The sequence below is a fragment of the Trachypithecus francoisi genome, unplaced genomic scaffold (genome assembly GCF_009764315.1).
Source record: "Trachypithecus francoisi isolate TF-2019V2 unplaced genomic scaffold, Tfra_2.0 Lachesis_group2, whole genome shotgun sequence".
NCBI lineage: Eukaryota > Metazoa > Chordata > Mammalia > Primates > Cercopithecidae > Trachypithecus > Trachypithecus francoisi.
Genome location: NW_022681465.1, coordinates 71,481,106 through 71,508,166, shown reverse-complemented (window position 1 = coordinate 71,508,166; position 27,061 = coordinate 71,481,106). Strand labels below are relative to the sequence as shown.

General features: G+C 40.9%; 1 protein-coding gene across 10 annotated transcripts in view; it reads left to right on the top strand.

Annotated features, from left to right (window-relative positions):
• The window catches only part of CPLANE1 (ciliogenesis and planar polarity effector 1), a 160,198-nt gene that overhangs the window by 13,617 nt on the left and 119,520 nt on the right, over positions 1-27,061 (top strand). For 9 of the 10 annotated variants that reach the window (XR_004429799.1, XR_004429800.1, XM_033179384.1 and 6 more), the window contains 7 exons: positions 9,803-9,985; positions 13,358-13,607; positions 13,783-13,938; positions 14,108-14,877; positions 16,721-16,929; positions 17,128-17,208; positions 19,768-19,932. Coding sequence is in view for 8 of the 10 variants with exons in the window: in XM_033179384.1 (XP_033035275.1) it covers positions 9,803-9,985; positions 13,358-13,607; positions 13,783-13,938; positions 14,108-14,877; positions 16,721-16,929; positions 17,128-17,208; positions 19,768-19,932 (1,814 nt within the window). In the remaining 2 variants the exon portion in view is untranslated. Of the gene's footprint in view, positions 1-9,802; positions 9,986-13,357; positions 13,608-13,782; positions 13,939-14,107; positions 14,878-16,720; positions 16,930-17,127; positions 17,209-19,767; positions 19,933-27,061 lie in introns of those variants that run through there. The other variant, XM_033179388.1, reaches the window with a different exon arrangement.

The following is a 27,061-nucleotide window of genomic DNA, read 5'->3' as shown; positions in this document are numbered from 1 at the left end:
TTTGTTCCCTTTTCTCGTGTTCCCATGAGAAACATGTTCCCATGTTCCCTTTCCTCTGCATACTTGCCAACATGTTGTTTTTTGACTTTTTAGTAATAGCCATTCTGACTGGTATGTTATCTCATTGTGGTTTTAATTTGCATTTCTGTGATGATTAGTGATGTTGAGCATTTTTTCATATGTTTATTGGCTGGTTATATGTCTTTTGAGAAATGTCTGTTCATGCCGTTTGCCCAGTTTTTAATGAGGTTTTTTTTTTGTTGTTGTTGTCTTAGTTTTTCATAGATCCTAGATATTAGCCCTTTGTCAGATGCATAGTTTGCAAATCTTTTCTCCCATTCTGTAGGTTGTCTTTTTACTTCAATTGTGTCTTTTGCTGTGCAGAAGCTTTTTAAGTTAATTAATTCTCATTTGTCTATTTTTGTTGTATTTGCGTGTGAGGATGTGGCCTTAAATTCTTTGCCTAGCCCAATGTCCAGAAGGGTTTTTCCTAGGTTTTCTTCTAGGATTTTTATAGTTTCAGGCCTTGTGTTTAGGTCTTTAATCCATCTTGAGTTAATTTTTTTATATGATGAGAGGTATGGGTCCAGTTTCATTCTTCTGCACGTCTATCCAATTTTCCCAGCACTATTTTTATTGAATAGGATGTCCTTTCCCCAGTGTATATTTTTATCGACTTTGCTGAAGATCAGTTGGTTGTAGGAATGTGGCTTTGTTTCTGGGTTCTGTATTCTGTTACATTTATCTGTGTGCTGTTTTTATACCAGTACCATGCTCTTTTGGCTACTATAGCCTTGCAGTATAGTTTGAAATTAGTAGGCTGGGCATGGTGGCGCACGCCTGTAATCCCAGCACTTTGGGAGGCTGAGGTGGGTGGATCACCTGAGGGTGGGAGTTGGAGACCCTGACCAACATGGAGAAATCCTGTCTCTACTAACCTGGATTTTGTAAAATTAGCTGGGCATGGTGGCACATGCCTGTAATCCCAGCTACTCGGGAGGCTGAGGCAAGAGAATCGCTTGAACCCAGGAGGTGGAGGTTGTGGTGAGCCGAGAGATTGCACCATTGTACTCCAGCCTGGGCAACAAGAGTGAAACTCTGTCTCAAAAAAAAAAAAAAAAAAAAAAAAAATCCTGGGGGCAGTGGCTCACGCCTATAATCCCAGTACTTTGGGAGGCAGAGGCGGGCGGATCATGAGTTCAGGAGTTCAAGACCAGCCTGACCAACATGGTGAAACCCCGTCTCTAGTAAAAATACAAAAATTAGCTGGCGTGGTGGCGGCCGCCTGTAATCCCAGCTACTCAGGAGGCTGATGGAGGAGAATCACTTGAACCCAGGAGGCAGAGGTTGTAGTGAGCTGAAATCGCACCACTGCTTTCCAGCCTGGGTGACAGAGCGGGACTCCGTCGCCAAAAAAAAAAAAAAAAAAAAAAAATCTGGGCGCGGTGGCTCAAGCCTGTAATCCCAGCACTTTGGGAGGCCGAGACGGCGGATCACGAGGTCAGGAGATCGAGACCATCCTGGCTAACACGGTGAAACCCCGTCTCTACTAAAAAATACAAAAACCTAGCCGGGCGACGTGGCGGGCGCCTGTAGTCCCAGCTACTCGGGAAGCTGAGGCAGGAGAATGGCGTAAAACCCGGGAGGCAGAGCTTCTAGTGAGCTGAGATCCGGCCACTACACTCCAGCCTGGGCGGCAGAGCGAGACTCCGTCTCAAAAAAAAAAAAAAAAAAAAAAAAAAATTGAAATTAAGTAATATGATGCCTCCAGCTTTGTTCTTTTGTTTTTGGTTCCATACGAGTTTTAGGATTGTTCTTTCTAATTATGTGAAAAATGGCACTGGTAATTTGATAGCGATTGCATTGAATCTGTAGATTTATTTGGGCAGTATGTTCATTTTAATGATACTGGCCTTTTAATCCGTAAGCATGAGTTGCTTTTTCATTTGTTTGTGTCATCTATGATTTCTTTTATCAGTGTTTTATAGTTCTCCTCATAGAGATCTTTTTTTTTTTTTTTTTGAGACGGAGTCTCGCTCTGTCGCCCAGGCTAGAGTGCTGTGGCCGGATCTCAGCTCACTGCAAGCTCCGCCTCCCGGGTTCACGCCATTCTCCTGCCTCAGCCTCCCGAGTAGCTGGGACTACAGGCGCCCGCCACCTCGCCCGGCTAATTTTTTTATATTTTTTAGTAGAGACGGGGTTTCACCGTGTTAGCCAGGATGGTCTCGATCTCCTGACCTCGTGATCCGCCCGTCTCGGCCTCCCAAAGTGCTGGGATTACAGGCTTGAGCCACCGCGCCCGGCCAGAGATCTTTTACCTTCTTGACTAAATATATTGCTAGGTATTTTATTTTTTGTAGCTAATGTTAATGGGATTGCCTTCTTGATTCAATCATTGGCTACATAGTTACTGGTGTATTTTCTACTGATTTCTGTATATTCATTTTGTTATATAAAGAATCCTGAAATCTTACTATATTCATTTATCAAATCTAAGAGTTTTTGTGGAGTCTTTAGGGTTTTCTAGATATAAGATTATATTGTCAGTGAACAGTGATAATTTGGATACCATTTATTTTTTTACCTTGCCTGATTGCTGTGACTAGGACTTCTAGCATTATGTTGAATAGGTGTGGTAAAAGTAGGCATCCTTGTCTTGTTCCAGTTCTAAACATTATAGTTGATACAACAGAAATACAATGACTATTAAGACTATTATGAAATAATACGCTCGGCCGGGTGCGGTGGCTCAAGCCTGTAATCCCAGCACTTTGGGAGGCCGAGACGGGCGGATCACGAGGTCAGGAGATCGAGACCATCCTGGCTAACACGGTGAAACCCTGTCTCTACTAAAAAATACAAAAAACTAGCCAGGTGAGATGGCGGGCGTTTGTAGTCCCAGCTACTCGGGAGGCTGAGGCAGGAGAATGGTGTAAACCCGGGAGGCGGAGCTTGCAGTGAGCTGAGATCCGGCCACTGCACTCCAGCCTGGACGACAGAGCGAGACTGTCTCAAAAAAAAAAAAAGGAATAATACGCTCACAAACTACAAAACCTAGAGGAAATTGATGAGTTTCTTTTATAGGTGACTGGACTCTTTTCTTTTGCTGATTTTAAAATTCTTTCTTTCCCTTTGACTTAACACATTCTGAATATAATATCCTCTAGTGGAGTCCTTTTTGCTGTGTATTTGTGTAGGGATCACTGGGCCTCCTGTATCTGGATGTCTAACTCTCTTGCTAGACTTAGGAAGTTTTCATTTATTATTCTTTTAAATATGTTTTCGTCTCTTTTTGATCTCTCTTACCCCTCAGGCATACTGATAACTTATAAGTTCACTCACTTTATGCATATGTTGTGTAGTGGTGAAGTCTGGGCGTTTAGTGTTAATAGTGAACATTGTACTCAATAAGTAATTTTTCAGCCCTCACTCCACTCCCGTCTTTTGTAGTCTCTAATGCCTATTATTTGGAATAAGTGCAATGTTGTGCTAAGAAGAATGCATATTCTGTTTATTTGAGGTGGAGAGTTCTGTAGATGTCTATTAGTCTGCTTGGTGCAGAGCTGAGTTCAATTCCTTGTTAACCTTGTTAACTTTCTGTCTCATTGATCTGTCTAATGTTGACAGTGGGGTGTTCAAATCTCCCATTATTACTGTGTGGGAGTCTAAGTCTCTTTGTGGGTCTCTAAGGACTTGCTTTATGAATCTGGGTGCTCCTGTATTGGGTTCATATATGTTTAGGATAGTTAGCTCTTCTTGTTGAATTGATTCCTTTACCATTATGTAATGGCCTTCTTTGTCTCTTTTGATCTTTGATGGTTTAAAGTCTGTTTTATCAGAGACTAGGATTGCAACCCTTGCTTTTTTTTGTTTTCCATTTGCTTGGTAGATCTTCCTCCATCCCTTTATTTTGAGCCTATGTGTGTCTCTGCACGTGACATGGGTCTCCTGAATATAGCACACTGATGGGTCTTGACTGTTTATCCAATTTACCAGTCTGTGTTTTTTAATTGAAGCATTTAGCCCATTTACATTTAAGGTTAATATTGTTATATATGAATTTGATCCTGTCATTATGATGTTAGTTGGTTATTTTGCTCATTAGTTGATACAGTTTCTTCCTAGCATCAATGGTCTTTACAATTTGTCATGTTTTTGCAGTGGCTGGTACCGGTTGTTCCTTTCCATGTTTAGTGCTTCCTTCAGGAGCTCTTGTAAGGCAGGCCTGGTGGTGACAGAATCTCTCAGCATTTGCTTGTCTGTAAAGGATTTTATTTCTCCTTCACTGATGAAGCTTAGTTTGGCTGGATATGAAGTTCTGGGTTGAAAATTCTTTTCTTTAAGAATGTTGAATATTGGCTCCCACTCTCTTCTGGCTTATAGAGTTTCTGCCGAGAGATCCACTGTTAGTCTGATGGGCTTCCCTTTGTGGGTAACCTGACCTTTCTCTCTGGCTGGCCTTAACATTTTTTTCCTTCATTTCAGCTTTGGTGAATCTGACAATTATGTGTCTTGGAGTTGCTTTTCTCGTGTAGTATCTTTGAGGTGTTCTCTGTATTTCCTGAATTTGAATGTTGGCCTGCCTCGCTAGGTTGGGGAAGTTCTCCTGGATAATATCCTAAAGAGTGTTTTCCAACTTGGTTCCATTCTCCCCGTCACTTTCAGATACACCATTCAGACGTAGATTTGGTCTTTTCACATAGTCCCATATTTCTTGGAGGCTTTGTTCATTTCTTTTTACTCTTTTTTCTCTAAACTTCTCTTCTCGCTTCATTTCATTCATTTGATCTTCAGTCACTGATACCCTTTCTTCCAGTTGATCGAATTGGCTACTGAAGCTTGTGCATGCATCACGTAGTTCTTGTGCCATGGTTTTCAGCTCCATCAGGTCATTTAAGGTCTTCTCTTCTCTAGTTACTCTAGTTAGCCATTTGTCTAATCTTTTTTCAAGGTTTTTAGCTTCTTTGTGATGGGTTCAAACATCCTCCTTTAGCTCAGAGAAGCTTGATCATCTGAAGGCTTATTCTCTCAACTCGTCAAAATCATTCTCCATCCAACTTTGTTCCATTGCTGGCAAGGAGCTGCATTTGTTTGGAGGTGAAGAGGCACTCGATTTTTAGAATTTTCAGCTTTTCCGCTCTGGTTTCTCCCCATCTTTGTGGTTTTATCTACCTTTGGTCTTTGATAATGGTGATGTACAGATGGGGTTTTGGTGTGGATGTTCTTTCTGTTTGTTAGTTTTCCTTCTATCAGTCAGGACCCTCAGCTGCAGGTTTGTTGGAGTTTGCTCGAAATCCACTACAGACCGTGTTTGCCAGGGCATCACCAGCAGAGGCTGCAGAACAGCGAATATTGCAGAACAGCAAGTGTTGCTGCCTGATTGTTCCTCTGGAAGCTTTGTCTCAGAGGGGCACCTGGCCGTGTGAGGTATCAGTTGGTCCCTACTGGGAGGTGTCTCCCAGTTAGGCTACTCGGGGGTTAGGGACCCAAGTGAGGTGGCAGTCTGTCCGTTCTCAGATCTCAAACTCCATGCTGGGAGAACGACTACTCTCTTCAAAGCTGTCAGACAGGGACATTTAAGTCTGCAGAAGTTTCTGCTGCCTTTTGTTCAGCTATGCCCTGCTCCCGTAGGTGGAGTCTGCAGAGGCAGGCAGGCCTCCTTGAGCTGTGGTGGGCTCTACCCACTTCAAGCTTCCTGGCCACTTGGCTTACCTACTCAAGCCTCAGCAGTGGCGGGTGCCCCTCCCCGAGCCTTGCTGCCGCCTTGCAGTTGATCTCAGACTGCTGTGCTAGCAATGAGCGAGGTTCCGTGGGCATGGGACCCTCCGAGCGATGCGCAGGGTATAATCTCCTGGTGTGCCGTTTGCTAAGACCGTTGGAAAGGAAAAGTGCAGTATTAGGGTGGGAGTGACCTGATTTTCCAGGTGCCGTGTGTCACAGCTTCCCTTGGCTAGGAAAGGGAATTCCCTGACCCCTTGCACTTCCCGGGTGAGGCAATGCCTCACCCTGCTTTGGCACACGCTCGGTGGGCTGCACCTACTGTCCGGCAAGCCCCAGTGAGATGAACCCGGTACCTCAGTTGGAAATGCAGAAATCACCCGTCTTCTGCGTTGCTCACGCTGAGAGCTGTAGACCTGAGCTGTTCCTATTCAGCCATCTTGGAACCTCTGGGGGAATTATTTTTGATTGGCATCTATTGCTGGTCAGTTTTTGTGGTCCTTTGGTGGTGTCATGTTTTCTTGCTTTTCTTATGTTTTCTGTGTCCTTCCATTGATGTCTATACATCTGGTACAGCAGTTGCTTGTTTTAATTTTTTGAAAATGCATTTATAGAGGGGAATTTTTTCCTGAAGATGTATGTTGTTGATTGAGTAGGATACTTTGGCTTTGATTTTGCATACTTGTGGTAATGTAATCTTTGTATGACTTCTTCAGTAGTACACAGGGTTGGTGGCATCTGTGATTTCCTCAGTGGCTTAAGGTATAGTTATTAGTTGAGGTTATGGCGAAGTTTTGCTAGGGACTTGGACAACAACTGAGCCAGTCTTCAGGCCCTAGTAGTGGCAGCAGTGGGGTGAGTGTACCTGTTTTTAGGCCCTAGACCACCTTATACTGGCCCTGGTATTGGTGGGTCCTGAAGGCTGATTCTTGGGCCTCCAGGTGGCATGCTTAGAAGCTAGTAGTGGGAGTGGTGGTCTAGGTGTGTGGGCAGTTTCCCAGGCCTCTGAGTATCTGGCATGGTGTGAGCGATGGCAGTAGTAGTGGTGAAGCAACCCACCGGGACCCAAGTTGTCCATGTTGGAGCTACTGGAAGTTGTGATGGTTTGGGGGAACTAGTCTCTAGTGACATAGCTGCTCTGTGGCAGGTTAGTGGGCATTGTCCTTAGTGTGCTTAGGAGAGCTTGGTCTGTCCTATTCTTCCCTGAGCTGGGTGGTGCCTGCAGCCACCTCAGCCCCAACTGAGCCCAAGGGTGGGACGTAACCCAGCTATAAACACTCAAAATGGTACCTTGGGCCTGGGACCAGAGAGGGTGGTATCCCTTCCAGGCAAGCAGTGTAGGCAAGAAGCCGTGAGGAGTGCAGCCTGCTCACATCTCGGTCTCAACAGCAGCCCATAGCAGGGTGATAGGGAGCCTCCCAGGAGTGCCTGAGAGCGCCTGGTCTCCTCTTCCTCCCTGAAGCAGTGCAGCAGCAGCCAAGTCTGTAGATCCCCGGTATCTAGGCTTTCTGAGGCTGCTCTAGGCTTGGATGCCTGTGGGATTCCATGTGCTTTCCCTTTCTGGAGCAATGTCTCTGAGCAATCTTTAGGCAGCTCCATATGTGAGGCCCAAGGCCCTAGTGGGTTGAGGGTTTCTCCCACTCAGAGATTATGAAAGCCTGTTTTGGGGTGTGAAGCCCTGTGGATTTTAATCTTACTGTTTCCCTGTGTTCAGGAGCCTTTCCCCAATCTTAGTCAGTCCCTGGCTGGCAGGCTGCCTCTAACCCTCTCTTCTGGTGCTTCCCATCTCTTTTCTGATAAATCCTAGTGTTCTCTCCTAGAGGATTTGCTCAAAATGTGAATATCTACTTACTACGTAATAGTAAGTAGATAGTTCATGGTTCCTCTCCATGGAGGAGTTACATACTACCTGTGTCTAGTCAGCTGTCTTGAACTGAGTGTCTTCCTTTTTTTTTTTTTTAATGTGACAGGGTCTTGCTCTGTCACCTGGTCTGGAGTGCAATGGTGTGATCATAGCTCACTGCAGCCTCAAACTTCTAAGCTCAAGCTATCCCCCTCCCTGCCTCAACCTCCCAAGTAGCTGGGACTACAGGTGCATGCCATCATGACCAGTGTTTTTTTTTTTTTTTTTTGTAAAGCCGGTGTCTTGCTATGTTGCCCCAGCTGATCTTGAACTCCTGGCCTTATGCACTTCTCCCACCTTGGCGTCCCAAAATGCTGTGATTATAGATGTCAGCCGTTGCACCTGGCCGAGAGAGCCTAGTCTTTTTTTTTTCAAGATGGAGTTTTGCTCTGTCACCCAGGCTGGAGTGTGGTGGTGCAATCTCGGCTCACTGCAACCTCTGCTTCCTGGGTTCAAGCAATTCTCTGCATCAACCTCCCGAATAGCTGGGATTACAGGTGCCCACCACCACGCCTGGCTAATTTTTTTTGTATTTTTAGTGAAGACAGGGTTTCACTATCTTGGCCAGGCTGGTCTTGAATTCTTGACCTCATGATCCACCTCCCTCGGCCTCCCAAAGAGTTGGGATTATGGGTCTGCGCCACACACCTGGCCAAGCCTAGTCTTTTAAACAAGACTCTACATATGCATCCTCTACATATGAGTCAATAGTAACATAGGTGGTGATTTGGGATGGCACATGAACTACCACCAGGATCTATGCAAAATTACAGAGCAGGAGAATTTCCTCTTAGAGCTTCTAACTTCCTTTTCTGAATACTTTTCCATGCTCTTCTATGCATTTTCAGAGTTTTCAGGTTTATGTAGCCCTGCCTCTTCGTTTTCTTTTACTCTCCACAAGTTCCTTGCTCTTTGGTAAATTTCTCATTCACATTAAAATACTTTGAAAGTATTAGTTTCAGTTCAGTGGTCTTTTTGATTTAGTGTCTGTCATTTTCTGAGGAGGACCTACTGTTTGTTCTAATTAAACATTAGTATCACCAGATATCAACACCTGTGAAAAGAAGGGAATAAAGGAATTAAAATCTAAAATTTTAAAAAATAAAAATAAAATAAATTAAAAAATCACGAAATAGTTAAGGAGTAGTACCAATTAGAGCTTTGGGAAGAGGGAGAGTCTGCTGTTGAGAGGACTCCTGTAGAGAGGACAGATGTGGCTTTGAAATCTATCAGTAGATCTTGATTGTAGACTCTAATACGATTAAAATTCATTCTAATAGGTGAGTGACTAAAAAGCTCAGTTCTTTAGGAGTATTTTCTGGTTTTTTTTTTTAGGCAGAGTCTCGCTCTGTGGCCCAGGCTAGAGCGCAGTGGTGCGATCTCAGTTTACTGCAACCTCTGCCTCTCCAGCTCAAGCCATTCTCCTGCCTCAGCCTCCCCAGTAGCTGGGATTACGGGCACTTGCCACCACGCCTGGCTTATTTGTATTTTTGTAGAGATGGGGTTTCACCATGTTTTTTTTTTTTTTTTTTTTTTTTTTTGAGACGGAGTCTCGCTCTGTCGCCCGGGCTGGAATGCAGTGGCCGGATCTCAGCTCACTGCAAGCTCCGCCTCCCGGGTTTACGCCATTCTCCTGCCTCAGCCTCCCAAGTAGCTGGGACTACAGGCGCCCGCCACCTCGCCCGGCTAGATTTTTGTATTTTTTTTTAGTAGAGACGGGGTTTCACCGTGTTAGCCAGGATGGTCTCGATCTCCTGACCTCGTGATCCGCCCGTCTCGGCCTCCCAAAGTGCTGGGATTACAGGCTTGAGCCACCGCGCCCGGCCGTTTCACCATGTTGGCCAGGCTGGTCTTGAACTCCTGACCTCAGGTGATCTGCCTGCCTCCGCCTCCCAAAGTGCTGGGATTACAGGCTTGAGCCACCGCGCCTGGCCGAATATTTTCATTTTTTAATTGCTTATGAATTTCTAATTGGAATATTGTTGAGATAGATGTTTTGAACAAACTTCTTTGTTCTAGGAAGTAAAATTCATGAAATTTGTGTGGCAGTTGTCTACTACCAGTCATTCTTTTGCCCTCAGTTTTTGAACCTTCATACCTCTGCTTGGTACAGCCCATTTTAAATCGTCACAGACATTGTAAAGTATCTTTTCTAAACATGTTGTTTTTTATTTATTACAGGTCCTACTGGGTAGGTGATATCAGCTGGACGCATGATAGTCTTTTTCTGGCTTGTATGTTAAAACGTGGCTCTCTGGTTTTATTGACCTGCCAAGGTGAATTGCTAACATTAATTACATTTGGTTGCTCTATAGAATTTGGGCCAGCAGAATTTATTCCTCTTCATCCACTAATAACATATAGGTGAGACATTTGAATTGTGTTAATTTGTTTATAGATTTTTTTCTGTTTTGTATTACTTTACTGTGTATTTTTAAAAAATTTCATCTTTCAAATTGTCTTACTTTTTCTTTGAGTCTATCATCTCAATATCTGTTTCTTATTTATGGTTTTCTTCTATTTCTTTTTGTGGCTTAATCCTGGTGAAAATTTGACATTGTGAGTATGGAAGTATAAGTTATTTAAATATTTAATAGCACTAAAAATTATCTTTGATATAAAAGTTAATAAAAGTATGATATAGCGTTTATTGTTATAAAAGAATAGCACTTAGAAAATTAATAACTCAAAATTAACTTTACATATGAATTTATCTACTTTTTTCCCAAAGGGGAGAATTTATTGGAAATGGATAGAAAACTGTAGGATTTGGCCGTATTTTAATTTTTGTTGTTGTTTTTAAAATTTTTTTATTGATACACAATATTTTACATATTTATGGGATACATGTGATATTTTGTTACATGCATAGCATGTTTCATATTATAATTTTTACTTGTGAGATGAAGTAGCAATTTGGCTTTGGAGTCACATCAAGATTCACACACCAGTTCTTTTACTTATTAGTTGTATGACTTTGGGTTATTCTTTTTATTTTTTTTTTTAATTTTAAATTTTTCATGCTTATTTATTTTTTTCTTGAGATAGAGTTTTGCTGTTGTTGCCCAGGCTGTAGTGCAGTGGTGTGATCTCAGCTCACTGCAACGCCCCCTCCCGGGTTCAAGTGATTCTCCTGCATCAGCCTCCCAAGTAGCTGAGATTACAGGCATGTGCCACCACGCCTGGCTAATTTTGTATTTTTAGTTACAAGAAGGGGTTTCACCATGTTGGTCAGGCTGGTCTCGAACTCCTGACCTCAGGTGATCCACCTGCCTTGGCCTCTCAAAGTGCTAGAAGTACAGGTGTGAGCCACCGCACTCGACTAATTTTTTTATTTTTAAAAATTTCTGGCCGGGCGCGGTGGCTCAAGCCTGTAATCCCAGCACTTTGGGAGGCCGAGACGGGCGGATCACAAGGTCAGGAGATCGAGACCATCCTGGCTAACACGGTGAAACCCCATCTCTACTAAAAATACAAAAACTAGCCGGGCGAGGTGGCGGGCGCCTGTAGTCCCAGCTACTTAGGAGGCTGAGGCAGGAGAATGGCGTAAACCCGGGAGGTGGAGCTTGCAGTGAGCTGAGATCCGGCCACTGCACTCCAGCCTGGGAGACAGAGCCAGACTCCGTCTGAAAAAAATAAAAAAATAAAAAAAATAAAAAAATAAAAAAATAAAAAAAAAAATAAATAAAAATTTCTTTTGATCTCCAATCCTGCAGAAGGGTTATTCTTTAAGCCTCAGTTTCTTTTATGGTGAAATGAGTGTGACACTAATTGTGTCTTAGGGTTTAGAGAATGAAGTAAGATAATACATAATTGTAAATCAGCACAGGCTGGCATAAAATTAGTGCTCAGTAAATATTTGTTATTGATGTTGATTATATGTGGCTAGCCACATATGCATAACTATTTATAAGACAGAAAAGTTGGAAAAGACCTTTGAAATTAATCTGTTCCTTTTGCTTTGTAGAAAGGAAACTGAGGTAGGGTGTTTCCTTGATTATATCTAGCAAAAAAATGACATTTAATTTTTTTTTTTTTTTTGAGATGGAGTCTTGCTCTGTCACCCAGGCTGGAGTGCAGTGATGCAATCTTGGTTTACTGCAACCTCTGCCTCCTGGGTTCAAGAAATTCTTCTGCCTCAGCCTCCTGAGTACCTGGGATTACAGGCGCGCCACCACGCCCAGATAATTTTTGTATTTTTATTAGAGACGGGGTTTCACCATATTGGTCAGGCTGTTCTTAAACTCCTGACCTCGTGATCCACTCGCCTCAGCCTTCCAAAAATGACAATTTTTAGCAATTGGTAATGCTAATGGAAAAATGTGTCACTTCCTGCAGTGAAAGTATTTTTTACTTACTTGTTGTGGTCTAATTCATAATTCATTAGAATTTTCTCATATTCTCCTTTAAAATTAATATTTGGGGCCTTCCAAAACTGATTGCTTTTTTTCTGATTATGAAAGTATAGTATTCATTATATATTTTAGCACTCAAAAATCAAATTTACAAAACTAAATAATGTGGAAAATTAAATACTTGTAATCCTATACTTCAAATATAACAATTATTAACATTTTAATATGTTGTCCCCCAGATTTTAAAAATATTCATATAACAATGATAATAGCAATATTAGTTTCTTTTTTAAAGACTAAATTATGTGATATATCCTGTTTACTATTTTTCATTTTTGATTTAACAGTATATCCTTTATATCTTTCCATGTTAGGCATTATTTTTAATGGTTCTACAGATGTCTGTGGTGTGTATGTCCTGTAATTACCAATTTTCTATTGTTGCCATTTGACTAATAAAAAAAATCTGTATTTGAATAGCTGCCTAACCAGAAAAATATTACAATATACTTTGATGTTTTGTTCCTTTTATATTTGTAAAGCCCCAACTTTTTTTTTTTTTTTTTTGAGACAGAGTCTTGCTCTGTCGCCCAGGCTGGAATGCAGTGGCCGGATCTCAGCTCACTGCAAGCTCCGCCTCCCGGGTTCACGCCATTCTCCTGCCTCAGCCTCCTGAGTAGCTGGGACTACAGGCGCCCGCCACCACGCCCGGCTAATTTTTTGTATTTGTAGTAGAGACGGGGTTTCACTGTGGTCTCGATCTCCTGACCTTGTGATCCGCCCGCCTCGGCCTCCCAAAGTGCTGGGATTACAGGCATGAGCCACCGCGCCTGGCATAAAGCCCCAACTTTAATAAGGAGTGATATTAAATAATCAGAATCAGGTACATCATAATAACAATAATGTATGTTTAAGTTAAGTGGAAACTCAAATTTAAATAGGTAAAATTTTACTCACCACTCTTCTCTCCAAATCTTCTCAACTTTTTTCTTTCTCCTCTTTAATAAAAAGTATACTGATAGCTCATAATTTTATTTGTGTAAGTATATGTAAATATATGGTAAGAGGAAAGTTAACTATTTAACTCTCTTTAATAGTAAAAATTATTTTCTGAAATAGGTTGTATGTAGATTAAATATGAAATAGAATAAATGCTACCATTTAGGAAAATTTTAAAACATATGAACCTATATATTATTTTGTCTTAATCACTGTGTTATATTTTCCTGAAAGATATATATACACTTTAATATTTTTTGTGTGTTTCACCTGCTTGCTTTTTCATTGTTCTGTAACTTCTTCTTTTTTTTTTGAAAAACATTGTTGTTTTCCTTAAGATCTTTCTCTTATTGATTCTTGTATTTTGATGTTTGTTTACTAGACCACAGCAGTTTACATTTCAAGATTCAAATAATTCTGTTGATTCATCAGCTTCTGACAGTGACCCTATGAGACAGAGATTTTCTATAAAAGCACACTCACGGTTACCCTACCTCGTTATATCTGATGGATATATGGTCACAACCCTTCGATTTCTTGATAGCCTGTCTCCGTCAGTGCACATGAGATCACTTCTACTTGATTCAACCCAAAGGCTTGAGAAAATATATCAAAGTGTGCTCTTGTCTAAGGTACAGGGCTTTTTTATATCATTGGGAAAAGTTGCCTTTTTCTTTTCAAATTTAAAACTTTACTGACAATAATGTCCTTGAATTGTATACCGTTGTCTATAGAATTTTTAATTGCTTATAATAGAATTACATATAACGTTTTGCTCTTGGAAATCTTTCGTCTTTTCTTGTTTAGCCAGAAGGCAAAGGACTGAACTTGCGATCACTGAATTCCCTAAGGTCTAGCCTGTTAAAACACCAAGGAAATGAAAGTTCAGCCGATTTCACTGTCCCCAAATTCTTGCAGGCAGAAGAAACAATAAATTTAAATGAAAATACAGCAGATTTTCAGGTACTTAGTAGCAGTATTTTATTTGCTTGGAACAATTATGACTTTATTCCAAGAAACATATTTTGTTTTTCTCTTGTTAAAGGGAAGAGAAATATAAGAACACCGAAGTGATTCTATTGATAAGGTATTAAATGGTAGTAAGTATCGTTTTTTTCCCCTCATGTTTTAGGATTTTGAAGCAGAAGAAACTAACAAAGACAGACACTTTCCAGACAACTTATTTCCTTTTTGGAACAAAAGAGATGATGTGCTGTGTAGTACTATGAAGGAAGGAAGATTGGAATTTGCATCTATGTTTGATACGATACATACAAAGGATGCTAGTGAGGAGACAGACAGAACCATTACAGAACTGCATTCTATCCAGAAAAGTCTACTTGCTGCGTGGACTATAGGAATTTCAAAAACTGTGACAGAAAAAAATTTAATGTTAAATTACATAGTGGTTTGTATCACTCATTTTTTTTACATTCTTCAATTTATAAAATGTCCTTTTCCCAAACTTGATCTTTTTTTAAGCAAAAGCTCAAGACATAATGCATGGATACTTTGTATCTTTCAACTTTTTCATCAGTGTTTATCAATCCATTATTGGGATATAAGATACAAACAAGATGTGGGGCATTTGATAAAGCTGACCTCAAATACTATAAAACTTTTGCTGACTCAGCAACAAAAGGGTCAGTTATTCTCAGAGAAACTGTTAGCCTGTTTTTATTTACTCAGAATGGTAGCTGACAATTTAAATGGTATATACAGTCTTCAGCCTGAAGTTATTTCAGCATCAGCTGATGGAAATAAAATAACAGCTCAAGATTCATTGGTGGTACCTATTTTTCAAATGTTTCGAGATGATGGTTCTCAGGAAAACTGGTCTTGGAACTCATTTTTCAAGATTCATCCTCAAGTAGTATATCCTGTGCAGCAGCCAGGACACAGGTATAATCACTTATTTTAATAAATACTGGGATACTATTAGTTTGGATGTTTTTACTTTTTTAGAAACCGAGCTACAATTCCCATATTGTAAAATTCATCATTTTAAAATGTACTATTCAGTGTTTGTTAGTATATTTATAAGGTTTTGAAACAGCACTAATTCAGAACGTTTTTATCACCCCAGAAGGAAACCTTGTATTTGTTAGCACTCAGCATTATAGATTTTATTTATTTATTTATTTATTTATTTATTTATTTTTTGAGACGGAGTCTCGCTTTGTCACCCAGGCTGGAGTGCTGTGGCCGGATCTCAGCTCACTGCAAGCTCCACCTTCCGGGTTCACGCCATTCTCCGGCCTCAGCCTCCCGAGTATCTGGGACTACAGGCGCCGCCACCTCGCCCGGCTAGTTTTTTGTAGTTTTTAGTAGAGACGGGGTTTCACAGTGTTAGCCAGGGTGGTCTCGATCTCCTGACCTCGTGATCCACCTGTCTCGGCCTCCCAAAGTGCTGGGATTACAGGCTTGAGCCACCGCGCCCGGCCTGATTTTATTTTTTAAAATATTTAAGTACATGCTTCAAAACATTGTGTTAAATATGTCATGTTATATGTGATAAATGTATACACTTTTAGTTTGCCAAAAAAAATTGCAGGATTTATGCCAAATGTTGTGCAATATGTATTTTCTTAGTCTCGGAAACCCATGATGTTGAAAGATTTTGGTTTAGTTAAGTACTGTTAAAAAATGACCTCTTTTTTTTTTTTTTTTTTTTTGAGATGGAGTCTTGCTTTTGTCCCCCAGGCTGGACTGCAATGGTGCAATCTCAGCTCACTGCAAACTCCGCCTCCTGGGTTCAAGTGATTCTCCTGCCTCAGCCTCCTGAGTAGCTGTGATTACAGGCGCCTGCCACCACGCCTGGCTAATTTTTGTATTTTTAGTAGAGATAGGATTTCACCATGTTGGCCAGGCTGATCTAGAACTACTGACCTTAGGTGATCCGCCCACCTCAGCCTCCCAAAGTGCTGGGATTACGGGCGTGAGCTACCGTGCCTGGCCAAAATGACCTCTTAAAAAAGTTAGGCTGGGCACAGTGGCTCATGCCTGTAATCCTGCAGTTTGGGAGGCTGAGGCAGGTGGATCACTTGACCCCACGACTAGCCTGGGCAACATGATGAAACTCTACAACTAAAAAAGTAGCCAGGCCTGTTGGCATGTGCCTGTAATCCCAGCTACCCAGGAGGCTGAGGCGAGAGGATCCCTTGGGTCCAGGAGGCAGAGGTTGAGCAGATAACACGCCACTGCATTCCAGCGTGGGCGACAGAAGGAGACCCTGCCTGAAAAGAAAAAAAAAAAAACCCAAAAACCAGTGTGGTGCACCTGTGGTCCCAGCTGCCTGGGAGGCTGAGATGGGAGGATTGCTTGAGCCCAGCAGGTTGAGGCTACAGTAAGCTGTGATGGAGCCACTGCAATTCAGCCTGGTCAACAGAGCAAGACCCTGTTTCCTAGGCTGGAGTGCAGTGGCACATACCTGTAATCTCACCTGCTCAGGAGGTTGAGGTAGGATGATCGCTTGGGCCCAGGAGTTTGAGATCAGTCTGGGCAACATAGCAAGACCCTGTGTCTTTAAAAAAAAAAAAAAAAGATTACAGGTGCTTAAAATATTTATGAAGATTTTATATAAAGCATTTTTTGATCATTTTATTTTGCGCTATATTTAAATGTGATCAGTTTGTATGTATGTTATACTGATGAAGAATACAGGCAAAAAAAAAAAGGCTAAAAGAGGCTAAACTCATCATTAGCCTGAAATTTACTTTTGATAGTTACCTGATTTTATTTGCAGATTGCGTATTCTCTGGAGAATACTGTACAAAAAAACTTTATGGTATCAAGCACAATTAAATCGAAGAGTTCCTGAAGCTGATAGTCAGTTAACTGAAAAGATAACACATGAAGCATCTACTGTCAAGTCCCTGTTATGTCATTTGCAGGCTAACCTACAGAGTACTGGAGATTGCTTGAATCAAACCTTAGAACTTAAATCTATCAATGGTGAGTATCTTATGAATATTTTCTAACTCCATGAATAAATGACATAGTTAACCAGACTTTGAATTTCTAATTGGTTGTAATGATTTGTTTTTCAAAATAATTTCTGACTGAGTGCCATTAACTGAATTTTAAAACAAAGTAAATTTTTATGAAGTAATATAATTAACTATGACTAATTGTTGGTTAAAAACTTTCTAGGGGAAGAGTGTTTCTTATTAGGATCATATGAAAAGTCTGTTCAGCTGTGGAAAAAAACTCTACAAGAAATCGGAGAGAAAGGTAGGAGAGTGTTAAAAATATGTGCCATAATATTAGCAGGACACCTTTTAGTTTGCTATAGGCCTTAACAGTAATTCTGAATTCCAAAACATATGTGCCATTATATTAGCAGGACATCTTTTAACTTGCCATAGACCTTAAAAATAATTCTAAATTTCAGAGTGCTTATGATATCCTAATGCCAAATAGAATACATGTTGTAGGCAACTTGACACTCATGAATACTTATTTAAAATTATTCTTAACCTTGGAATTGGTAACACTAAGAATCTTTTCAGTGATCTATAGGTAAGTCCTTTCTTTGATTTGTGATAAAGCCTGTGGTTGATTGTTGATGGGAAAAATGAGATTTAGATCCTAAATAAAATAATTTGGGTCTTTTTTTTGTCAGTTAGAGAGACTGCAAGTATCTAAATGGGAAACTATAGGTCATATATTTCACCACCTACTTACAGACTTAGAGAAAAATAGAGTGAGGGCTTTTTGCCTTTAAGTAATTTAACTTTAAGAATTGTGTGTCAGTTAAACGTATTGTTGCATTAAGTATGGGCTTCGTGGAGTTTTTGATAAGGATATGGGGTGTGGATGTTAGAAACTGGTTATAGCTTTTATGATATAGAGCTGAGGATATGGCTGAGATGACAGAGGTTCTCAGCTGGTGACCCTGGAACCCTGACTGCAACTCCTACATGGTCAGATTTGGCCTATTATTACATTTATTTTCTGACTGCTGTGACTTTGTATGTTTCATTAATTCATCTACTTAACCAGTATTTGTTGAGTGTCTGCTATGTGCCCAGCACTGTATTAGGCACTAGGATAACTGAAATAAATTAACTTTACCCTCAAGTTGCCCATAGTCACTTTTCTCATTATGTTTTATGGTAGACATTTAGGGAGCACAGAAGAACACCTCAATACAATCAGGATGGAGTGCAAGCATCAGTCTGGGGAAAGCCTCTTGGAGTTGACATTTAAAATTGAGTAGATATTGACCAATTAAGGTCATGGAAATGACATAACAGAGGATATAGTATTCTAAAACCAGAAAGGCTTGAGAAACCCTGGCAATTTGTTCAACTTCAAGTAGTTTAGTAGGACTAGATTACATGATATATGTATATGTGATATTGGTGAGAGGATCATAAGAGCTAAGTTGAGAGGCAGATGGACAATAGGTGATGAAGGAGGGTCTTTAATGGAGTGCTAAGGAATTAGGATTTATCTTGAAGACAGTGGGATCAGTTAAGACACTTTAGGTAGGAAAGGACTTGTACAAATAAGGATAGGCCATTTAGAAAGATCACTTTGGTCATTTGTGGAAGGTCAGTTGCAGGACTATGATGTAGGGATGTGAGTTTTACTTGGAAGCAAGAAAATCAGTCAGATGAGGAGGCTTGAAACCAAAGCAATGTCAAGAGTAATGGAGAACAGAGGTTACATTTGGCAGTTATTTAATAGGCTTGATCAGTCTACTTGTGATTGAGTAGACTTGGAGAAAGAAGGCTAGTGTAGTTCTCTGACTTTGGGATTGTCCATCTGGATGAAGAAGAGCAGCATTCACTGAGATGTGAAGTTCTGGATAAAGAAAAGTTTTTGTAATGTTTAATTTCATTTACAGCTACATCCATTAGGAATGGCTTCTAGTAATGGAGATTAAAAGTAGCAGAGAAAGAGTGGCTTTCCTTTGTGAAAGGAGGGCAGAAGTTGCAGTTTGGGGCTGATTTGGTGTTTCCATGGTATCACCAAGGCCCTAGGCTCCTTTAGTTTTTCTACTGTATCATCTTTAGTGCATTGCTTCCAACCTTAAGGCCATTACATAGGCCTGGACCTTCAGCTATCACATCCATATTCTAGGCAGCAAATAGGATAAAGGTTGGTAGAGCTAGAAAGGTTGCATTTCCTAGCTAATTTACCCTTCTTTAAGCAGCTTTTCTGGAAATTGTATACAATATTATCTCTTGAATGAGAACATAGTCACATTTTTACATGGCCACATCTAGGGAGAAATTGTGATCTCAGTGCATTATATCCCCAAATAAAATTGGAATTATTTTACTCAGAAAGAATGGTAGGTGACCAGCAGTTTCAGTCTTTAGATATGTAAAGGCAGTTGTCAGAGCTGCTCCTATCTTATTGGATAACTGTTTTTTCTGCTTCAGGTAGTCTATTTGGCCATCCCTTTGATATACATATGGTTCCTTGGAGTTTTTGTGGCATGTTCCCTTCTGTTTCATATTGTGTATACTTGAGATAAAAGTTATTAGTAGACCTTAATGCTAAGATGATAAGAATTTGCAGCTTTCTTTGAGTAAAATCTAAGTCATCCTAGGGTGTGATGAAAGAAAATAAATTGTTTAGAATTTAAAATGAAAAAGAGCAAAGTATGACTCACCTGTTAAAAAATCATTTATTGAAGTGTGAAACAGAAAGGTTTACATATCATGAGTGTACAACTTGATAAATTTTCACAAACTACACACTCCTGTCAATTGAGCACTACAGGAAGGTTATTCCTTTGCTTACATACTTTTAAGGTAAACTTAATTCTTGTTTCAGGAGGAGGAAGGACATATTTTCTTCAGATACGCTATTATCTTTCTCTTTTATACTGCCACCTCTATAGCTATAATTTAAATGATGCTCAAGGATTGTGTGATCAGCTAGCAAGAGAAATCCTGAGATGGTCCCAACTACCTGTAAAAGAAAATAAAGATTTTTCAGGTATGTTTTTTTTTTCTTTTATTTTTAAAAAGAGACAGTTTCCTTATGTTGCCAGATTGGCTTCAAACCCCTGAGCTCAAGTAATCCTCCCACCTCAGCTGCCTCAAGTGGCTAGGACTACAGAATTCAGTATATTTACTTGTTAGTTTGTATTTATAGTATAGACATGAAATTGCTTATACATAAAAGTTGGTTGTTCTACCTCTCTGGTGATTAAGTATATTATGTTGGATTTTGGACTCTCAGTTTCCTAATAGCAGGGACTATGTTGAGGTTTTTTGTTTGTTTGTTTTTAAATCTTAGAATCCCCAGGATTTAGCAGTATAGTAATTGCCTGCTGAGCTGATAGTATAATTGCTTTCTTATAACCATATTTGTTAGACATAATATTAGGTACCCAAGTGTTTTTCCTTAGTATGTTAACTGTTGCTTACAGCGGTTTAGTGAAATCATAAAAATCATTTTCCGAGATATTTTGAGTCTTCTAAAAAATCTGGGCTGGGCGCAGTGGCTCACCCCTGTAATCCCAGCACTTTGGGAGGCCAAGGCGGGTGGATCACAAGGTCAGGAGATTGAGACCATCCTGGCTAACATGGTGAAAGCCCGTCTCTACTAAAAATACAAAAAAAATTAGCCAGGCGTGGTGGTGGGCACCTGTAGTCCCAGCTACTCAGGAGGCTGAGGCAGGAGAATGGCGTGAACCTGGGAGGTGGAGCTTGCAGTGAACCCAGATGGCGCCACTGCACTCCAGCCTGGGCAACAGAGCGAGACTCCATCTCAAAAAGAAAAAAAATAAATAAAAAATCTGTTTAAGAGATTGCAGAGTATCTGGATTGACTTTTTCAAAGAGGTATATTTAAATTAGGGCATAACCAGAGGGAAAGATAAGTATGAATGAACATGTAAAATATTTATAATGGTTATAGGGTGGTAGGCTGCTAGATGTATACTGTATATATGAATGTGTCTGAAAGGCCCAATGTATTCGAAATTTCTAAATAGAGTTGATACCGATTTCATTCTTGATTGTTTCAGCCACTGTTTATAAATGTCTTATTTTGTGAATTTTTTTTTTTTTTTGAGACATGGTCTTATTCTGTTGCCGAGGCTGGAGTGTGGTTGAGTGATCTTAGCTTACCTGACCTCTGCCGCCTGGGCTCAAGCCATCCTCCCACCTCAGCCTCGTGAGTAGCTGGAACTACAGGCATGTGCCACCACGCCTGGCTAATTTTGGTATATTTTGTAGAGATGGGATCTCACCCTGTTGCCCAGGCTGATCTTGACTTCCTGGGCCCAAGCAATCTGCCCACCTTGGCCTCCCAAAGTGTTGGGATTATAGGTGTGAGCCACTGTGCTTGGCTTACTTTCTGATTTTTATCTTTTTAAATTTTTGTGTTCATTAAGGAAGTAATACATGTTCATATTAGGCAATTTTGAAAATATGGAAAAGTAGAAAGGAAACAAAATCACTTATAAGTTTAGTTTTTTTGTCTAGGACCTTTTGGCTTATGTATATGTATATATTACCACAGCTGGATAATCTTATAAATTTAATATTATGATGAATATTTTCCAGTGCCAATAAACTTAAAAAAAATCTATTGAACCTTTTTCCCATTGTACATTTTGTTGCCATGTATTTACTATTTTAAATAATGCTGCAGTGTACCTAAATCTTTGTGAGCATTACTAATAATTTCTTTCTTTCTTTCTTTTTTTTTTTTTTTTGAGACGGAGTCTCACTCTGTCGCCCAGGCTAGAGTACAGTGGCGCGATCTCGGCTCACTGCAAGCTCCGCCTCCCGGGTTCATGGCATTCTCCTGCCTCAGCCTCTCCAGTAGCTGGGACTACAGGTGCCTGCCACCATGCCCGGCTAATTTTTTGTATTTTTAGTAGAGATGCTAATTTTTTGTATTTTTAGTAGAGACAGGGTTTCACTGTGTTAACCAGGATGGTCTCGGTTTCCTGACCTTGTGATCCACCCACCTTGGCCTCCCAAAGTGCTGGGATTACAGGCATGAGCCACTGCGCCTAGCCTACTAATAATTTCTTTAAGATAAATTCCGAGAAATGAGTCTGCTGGGAAATGAGGTAGCTGGAACCACAGGTATGTGCCTCATGCCTGGCTAATTTTTTTTTTTCCTTTTTTTTTTGAGATGGAGTCTTGCTTTGTCACCCAGGCTGGAGTGCAGTGGCATGATCTTGGCTCACTGCAACCTCTGCCTCCTGGGTTCAAGTGATTCTCCTCCATCAGCCTCCTGAGTAGCTGGGATTACAGGTATGTACCACCACGCCTAACTGATTTTTGTATTTTTGGTAGAGACGGAGTTTCACCATGTTGGTCAGGCTGGTCTTGAGCTCCTGAGCTCCTGATCCACCCGCCTTGGCCTCTCAAAGTGCCGGGATTACAGGCGTGAGCCACCATGCTGGGCCATGCCTGGCTAATTTTAAAAAATTATTTTATTATTTATAGAGATGAGTCTTGATATGTTGCCCAGGCTGGTCTTGAACTCCTGGGTTCAAGTGATCTTCACACCTCAGCCTCTCAAAATGCTGGGGTTGTTGGTGTGAGCCACTGTACCCAGGGTGAAAGACTTCTATATATGACTTTTTAAATGACTGGATAGTGTTTATATTTATTTATTTTTGCAATATTGTCCTTACATGATTTAACTTTCATGATAAGTTGAGCCTGTAATAATTCATTTTTTTAAATTTATTTTTTTGAGATAGAGTTTCATTCACTCTTGTTGCTCAGGCTAGAGTGCAGTGGCACGATCTCAGCTCACTGCAACCTTCGCCTTCCAGGTTCAAGTAGTTTTCCTGCCTCAGCCTCCCGAGTAGCTGGGATTACAGGCGCCTGCCACCACGCCCAGCTAATTTTTTGTATTTTTAGTAGAGACAGGGTTTCACTGTGTTAACCAGGATGGTCTCGGTTTCCTGACCTTGTGATCCACCCACCTTGGCCTCCCAAAGTGCTGGGATTACAGGCATGAGCCACTGCGCCTAGCCTACTAATAATTTCTTTAAGATAAATTCCGAGAAATGAGTCTGCTGGGAAATGAGGTAGCTGGAACCACAGGTATGTGCCTCATGCCTGGCTAATTTTTTTTTTTCCTTTTTTTTTTGAGATGGAGTCTTGCTTTGTCACCCAGGCTGGAGTGCAGTGGCATGATCTTGGCTCACTGCAACCTCTGCCTCCTGGGTTCAAGTGATTCTCCTCCATCAGCCTCCTGAGTAGCTGGGATTACAGGCATGTACCACCACGCCTAACTGATTTTTGTATTTTTGGTAGAGACGGAGTTTCACCATGTTGGTCAGGCTGGTCTTGAGCTCCTGAGCTCCTGATCCACCCGCCTTGGCCTCTCAAAGTGCCGGGATTACAGGCGTGAGCCACCATGCTGGGCCATGCCTGGCTAATTTTAAAAAATTATTTTATTATTTATAGAGATGAGTCTTGATATGTTGCCCAGGCTGGTCTTGAACTCCTGGGTTCAAGTGATCTTCACACCTCAGCCTCTCAAAATGCTGGGGTTGTTGGTGTGAGCCACTGTACCCAGGGTGAAAGACTTCTATATATGACTTTTAAATGACTGGATAGTGTTTATATTTATTTATTTTTGCAATATTGTCCTTACATGATTTAACTTTCATGATAAGTTGAGCCTGTAATAATTCATTTTTTTAAATTTATTTTTTTGAGATAGAGTTTCATTCACTCTTGTTGCTCAGGCTAGAGTGCAGTGGCACGATCTCAGCTCACTGCAACCTTCGCCTTCCAGGTTCAAGTAGTTTTCCTGCCTCAGCCTCCCGAGTAGCTGGGATTACAGGCGCCTGCCACCACGCCCAGCTAATTTTTGTATTTTTAGTAGAGACGGGGTTTCACCACATTGGCCAGGCTGTTCTTGAACTCCTGACCTCAGGTGATCCACCCACCTCAGCCTCCCAAAGTGCTGGGATTACAAGCGTGAGCCACTGCGCCCAGCCCATTTGTCTTAATTTTTAATGATGATTGCTTAAAATATATTAAGCATATACTTACTGGGTTGGGGACCCCAAAACTACCCCCCAGATATGATGGTTCACTAGGGGAACTCACAAGACTTAGCATATAGTTGTACTCATAGCTATGATTTATTACAGTGAAAGGAAACAGCAAAATCAGCAAAGGGAAAAGGTGCATGGTATGAAGTTTGGAGAAAACCAGGAATAAACTTCTATGAATCCTCTCCCAGTAGAGTCACACAGGATGTCCCTAGTTTCCTCAGTGACAAGTTGTGACAACACATGTGAGATGTAGTCTACCAGGGAAGTTCATTAGAACCTCAGTGCTTAGGGTTTTTAATTGGGGGGCTGGTCACATAGTCCCCTTCTGCTTGAGTACAAACCAAAATTCTACACTCTCAGAGGCAAAAGAGATGTTCAGCATAAACCACGTTGTTTATACAAACAGTTTAGGTTCAGTGAGCTCCTCTTATCAGTTAGGATGGTGGAAATCCTCCCAAAATCCAAGTTCCCAGATACCAGCCAAGGACCAACCATTACAAGCAAGCATTTCAAGCAGTTGTGCATGCTATGGTAGTTCCTCTCTGCACACCTACCTTATTAGATACTTGTCTATAGTTATTTAACTTTTATTAAATAGGGCTTCTATTTTTTTATTTTTATTTTTATTTTTTTTGAGACAGAGTCTTGCTCTTGTCGCCAGGCTGGAGTGCAGTGGCACGATCTCGGCTCATTGCAACCTCTGCCTCCTGGGTTCAAGCGATTCTCCTGCCTCAGCATCCTGAGTAGCTGGGATTACAGGCTCCTGCCACCATACCTGGCTAATTTTTTTTGTATTTTTAATAGAGACAGGGTTTCACCGTGTTGGCCAGGCTGGTATCGAACTCCTGACCTCAGGTGATCCTCCCCCGTCGGCCTCCCAAAGTGCTGGGATTACAGGTGTGAGCCACTGCACCCAACCGGGTTTCTGTTATTAACATTATCACTGCACCCTGTACAGAATTACACTTTATTTTTATTTATTTATTTGAGATGGAGTCTCGCTCTGTCACCCAGGCTGTAGTGCAATGGCGCAGTCTCGGCTCACTGCAACTTCCGCCTCTTGGGTTAAAGTGATTCTCCTGCCTCAGCCTCACTAGTAGCTGGGATTACAGGTGTGCACCACCACACCCAGCTAATTTTTTGTATTTTTAGTAGAAATGGGGTTTCACCATATTGGCCAGGCTGGTCTCGTAACTCCTGACCTCAGGTGATCCACCTGCCTTGGCCTCCCAAAGTGCTGGGATTACAGGCGTGAGCCACCACGCGTGGTCAAGTTTTATACTTTCAAAGTTTTTTTACTTTCTGAATTCATACAGCTTTATTCTGTGACAGGAACTTTTATATTAACTTTTATTTACTCATCAATAAATCACTCCCTATTTAAGAGGCTGATTCCTGGGTTTTGCATAAGGTTTGAATGATTAAGATTACTGAAAATCTTAACTTTGTATAATTCCTCCATAAGTTTTACCCAGGAGAAAAAAATTTTTACCCATGTATCTCTAACTTGAATGTGAAGAAATAGTAAGTTTTTTTTCCCCCAAATATTACAGTGACCAAATGAAGACTACTGCTTGAAGGCTAATAAAATTTTCTCAATTCCTTTTGTTTAAAAAAAGAAACCAGGTAACATTAATTAACAATTTTTTAAATTAACAATATTCCTTTGAGTGCCTACTATATGAGAGGAGAAGTGCTCGGTGCTGGGACATCCAGTGAACAAGATAGAAATCCATATACATATAAAATGTAATTTCCCATGAATATGTGCCAGATCACTTCTGGAAAAGAAAGATACCTTTCTATTGTTGGGGCCATACACTTCATACCAACTAATGTTATCCTGGTATTTATCTATACAGTATTTAGTAGTTTTGAACTAATTTATTTTCAAATTTGTGAATGCCAGCTTATATTATTATGGAGATTCTCAAGTGGAAATGATGCTTGTCCTCTAATCCTGCTAGTGCACATTGGAGTTACACCAGAAATGTTGATGTGACTCTTCTGCCCACCTGCTATCTAGCCATCTCCCTTCACCCCACACATTTGTCTGTGTGTGTGTTTGAGATAGGGCCTCACTCTGTCACCTAGGCTGGAGTGCAGTGGCGTGATCACAGCTCACTGCAGCTTCAACCTCCCAGGCTCAGGTGATCCTCCTGCCTCAGCCTCCTGAGTAGCTGGGACCATAGGTACATGCCACCACACTGGCTAATTTTTGTATTTTTTGCAGAGACGGGGTTTTTCCATGTTGCCCAGGCTGGTATCAAACTCCTGGACAGGCTCAAGTGATCCTCCTACCTGGGCCTCCCAAAGTACCGGGATTACAGGCATGAGCCTCTGTGCCTGGCCCACCCCACATATCCTTTTTGATACTACCTGCCCCCAAAATCTTATACTAGTGAGCTACTATTACTAATGGGAGTATATTTAGATTCTCAGATCTAATGGTACAGACAAAAGCATTAAGAATCTTGGGTCGGGCATGGTGGTTCACACCTGTAATCCCAGCATTTTGGGAGGCTGAGGCGGACCGATTACTTGAGCTCAGGAGTTCAAGACCAGGCTGTCCAACGTGGAGAAACACCATCTCGACCAAAAAAATACAAAAAACATTAGCTGGTCATGATGGCGTGTGCCTGTAGTCCCAGCTACTCAGGAGGCTGAGGCGGGAAGATGGCATAAAACTTGGAGGCAGAGGTTGCAGTGAGCTGAGATTGTGCCAGTGCACTCTAGCTTGGGTGACAGAGCAAGATTCTGTCTCAAAAAAAGAGAAAAAAAAAATCTGTTTCAGTGCTTTTTAGATTATTTTTATAGTAAACCCTGCCCCCTTTATCTTAAAAAAAAAAAAAAAGGAAAGGGAAGGAAAAACGGAAAATAAATAATGAAATTCTAAACTTGCAAGGCTGTCATGCTTGGGTCATTTTGTATAGATACCTCCATTTAAAAAATAAAACTTAAAGTTGTGAACAGTTCTTAGGTGTATGTACACATAATTACTAACTACAGTTGACTGTTGAACATCACAGGAGTTAGGAGCATTGACACCCCCATGCTGTCAAAAATTTGTGTATAACTTGAC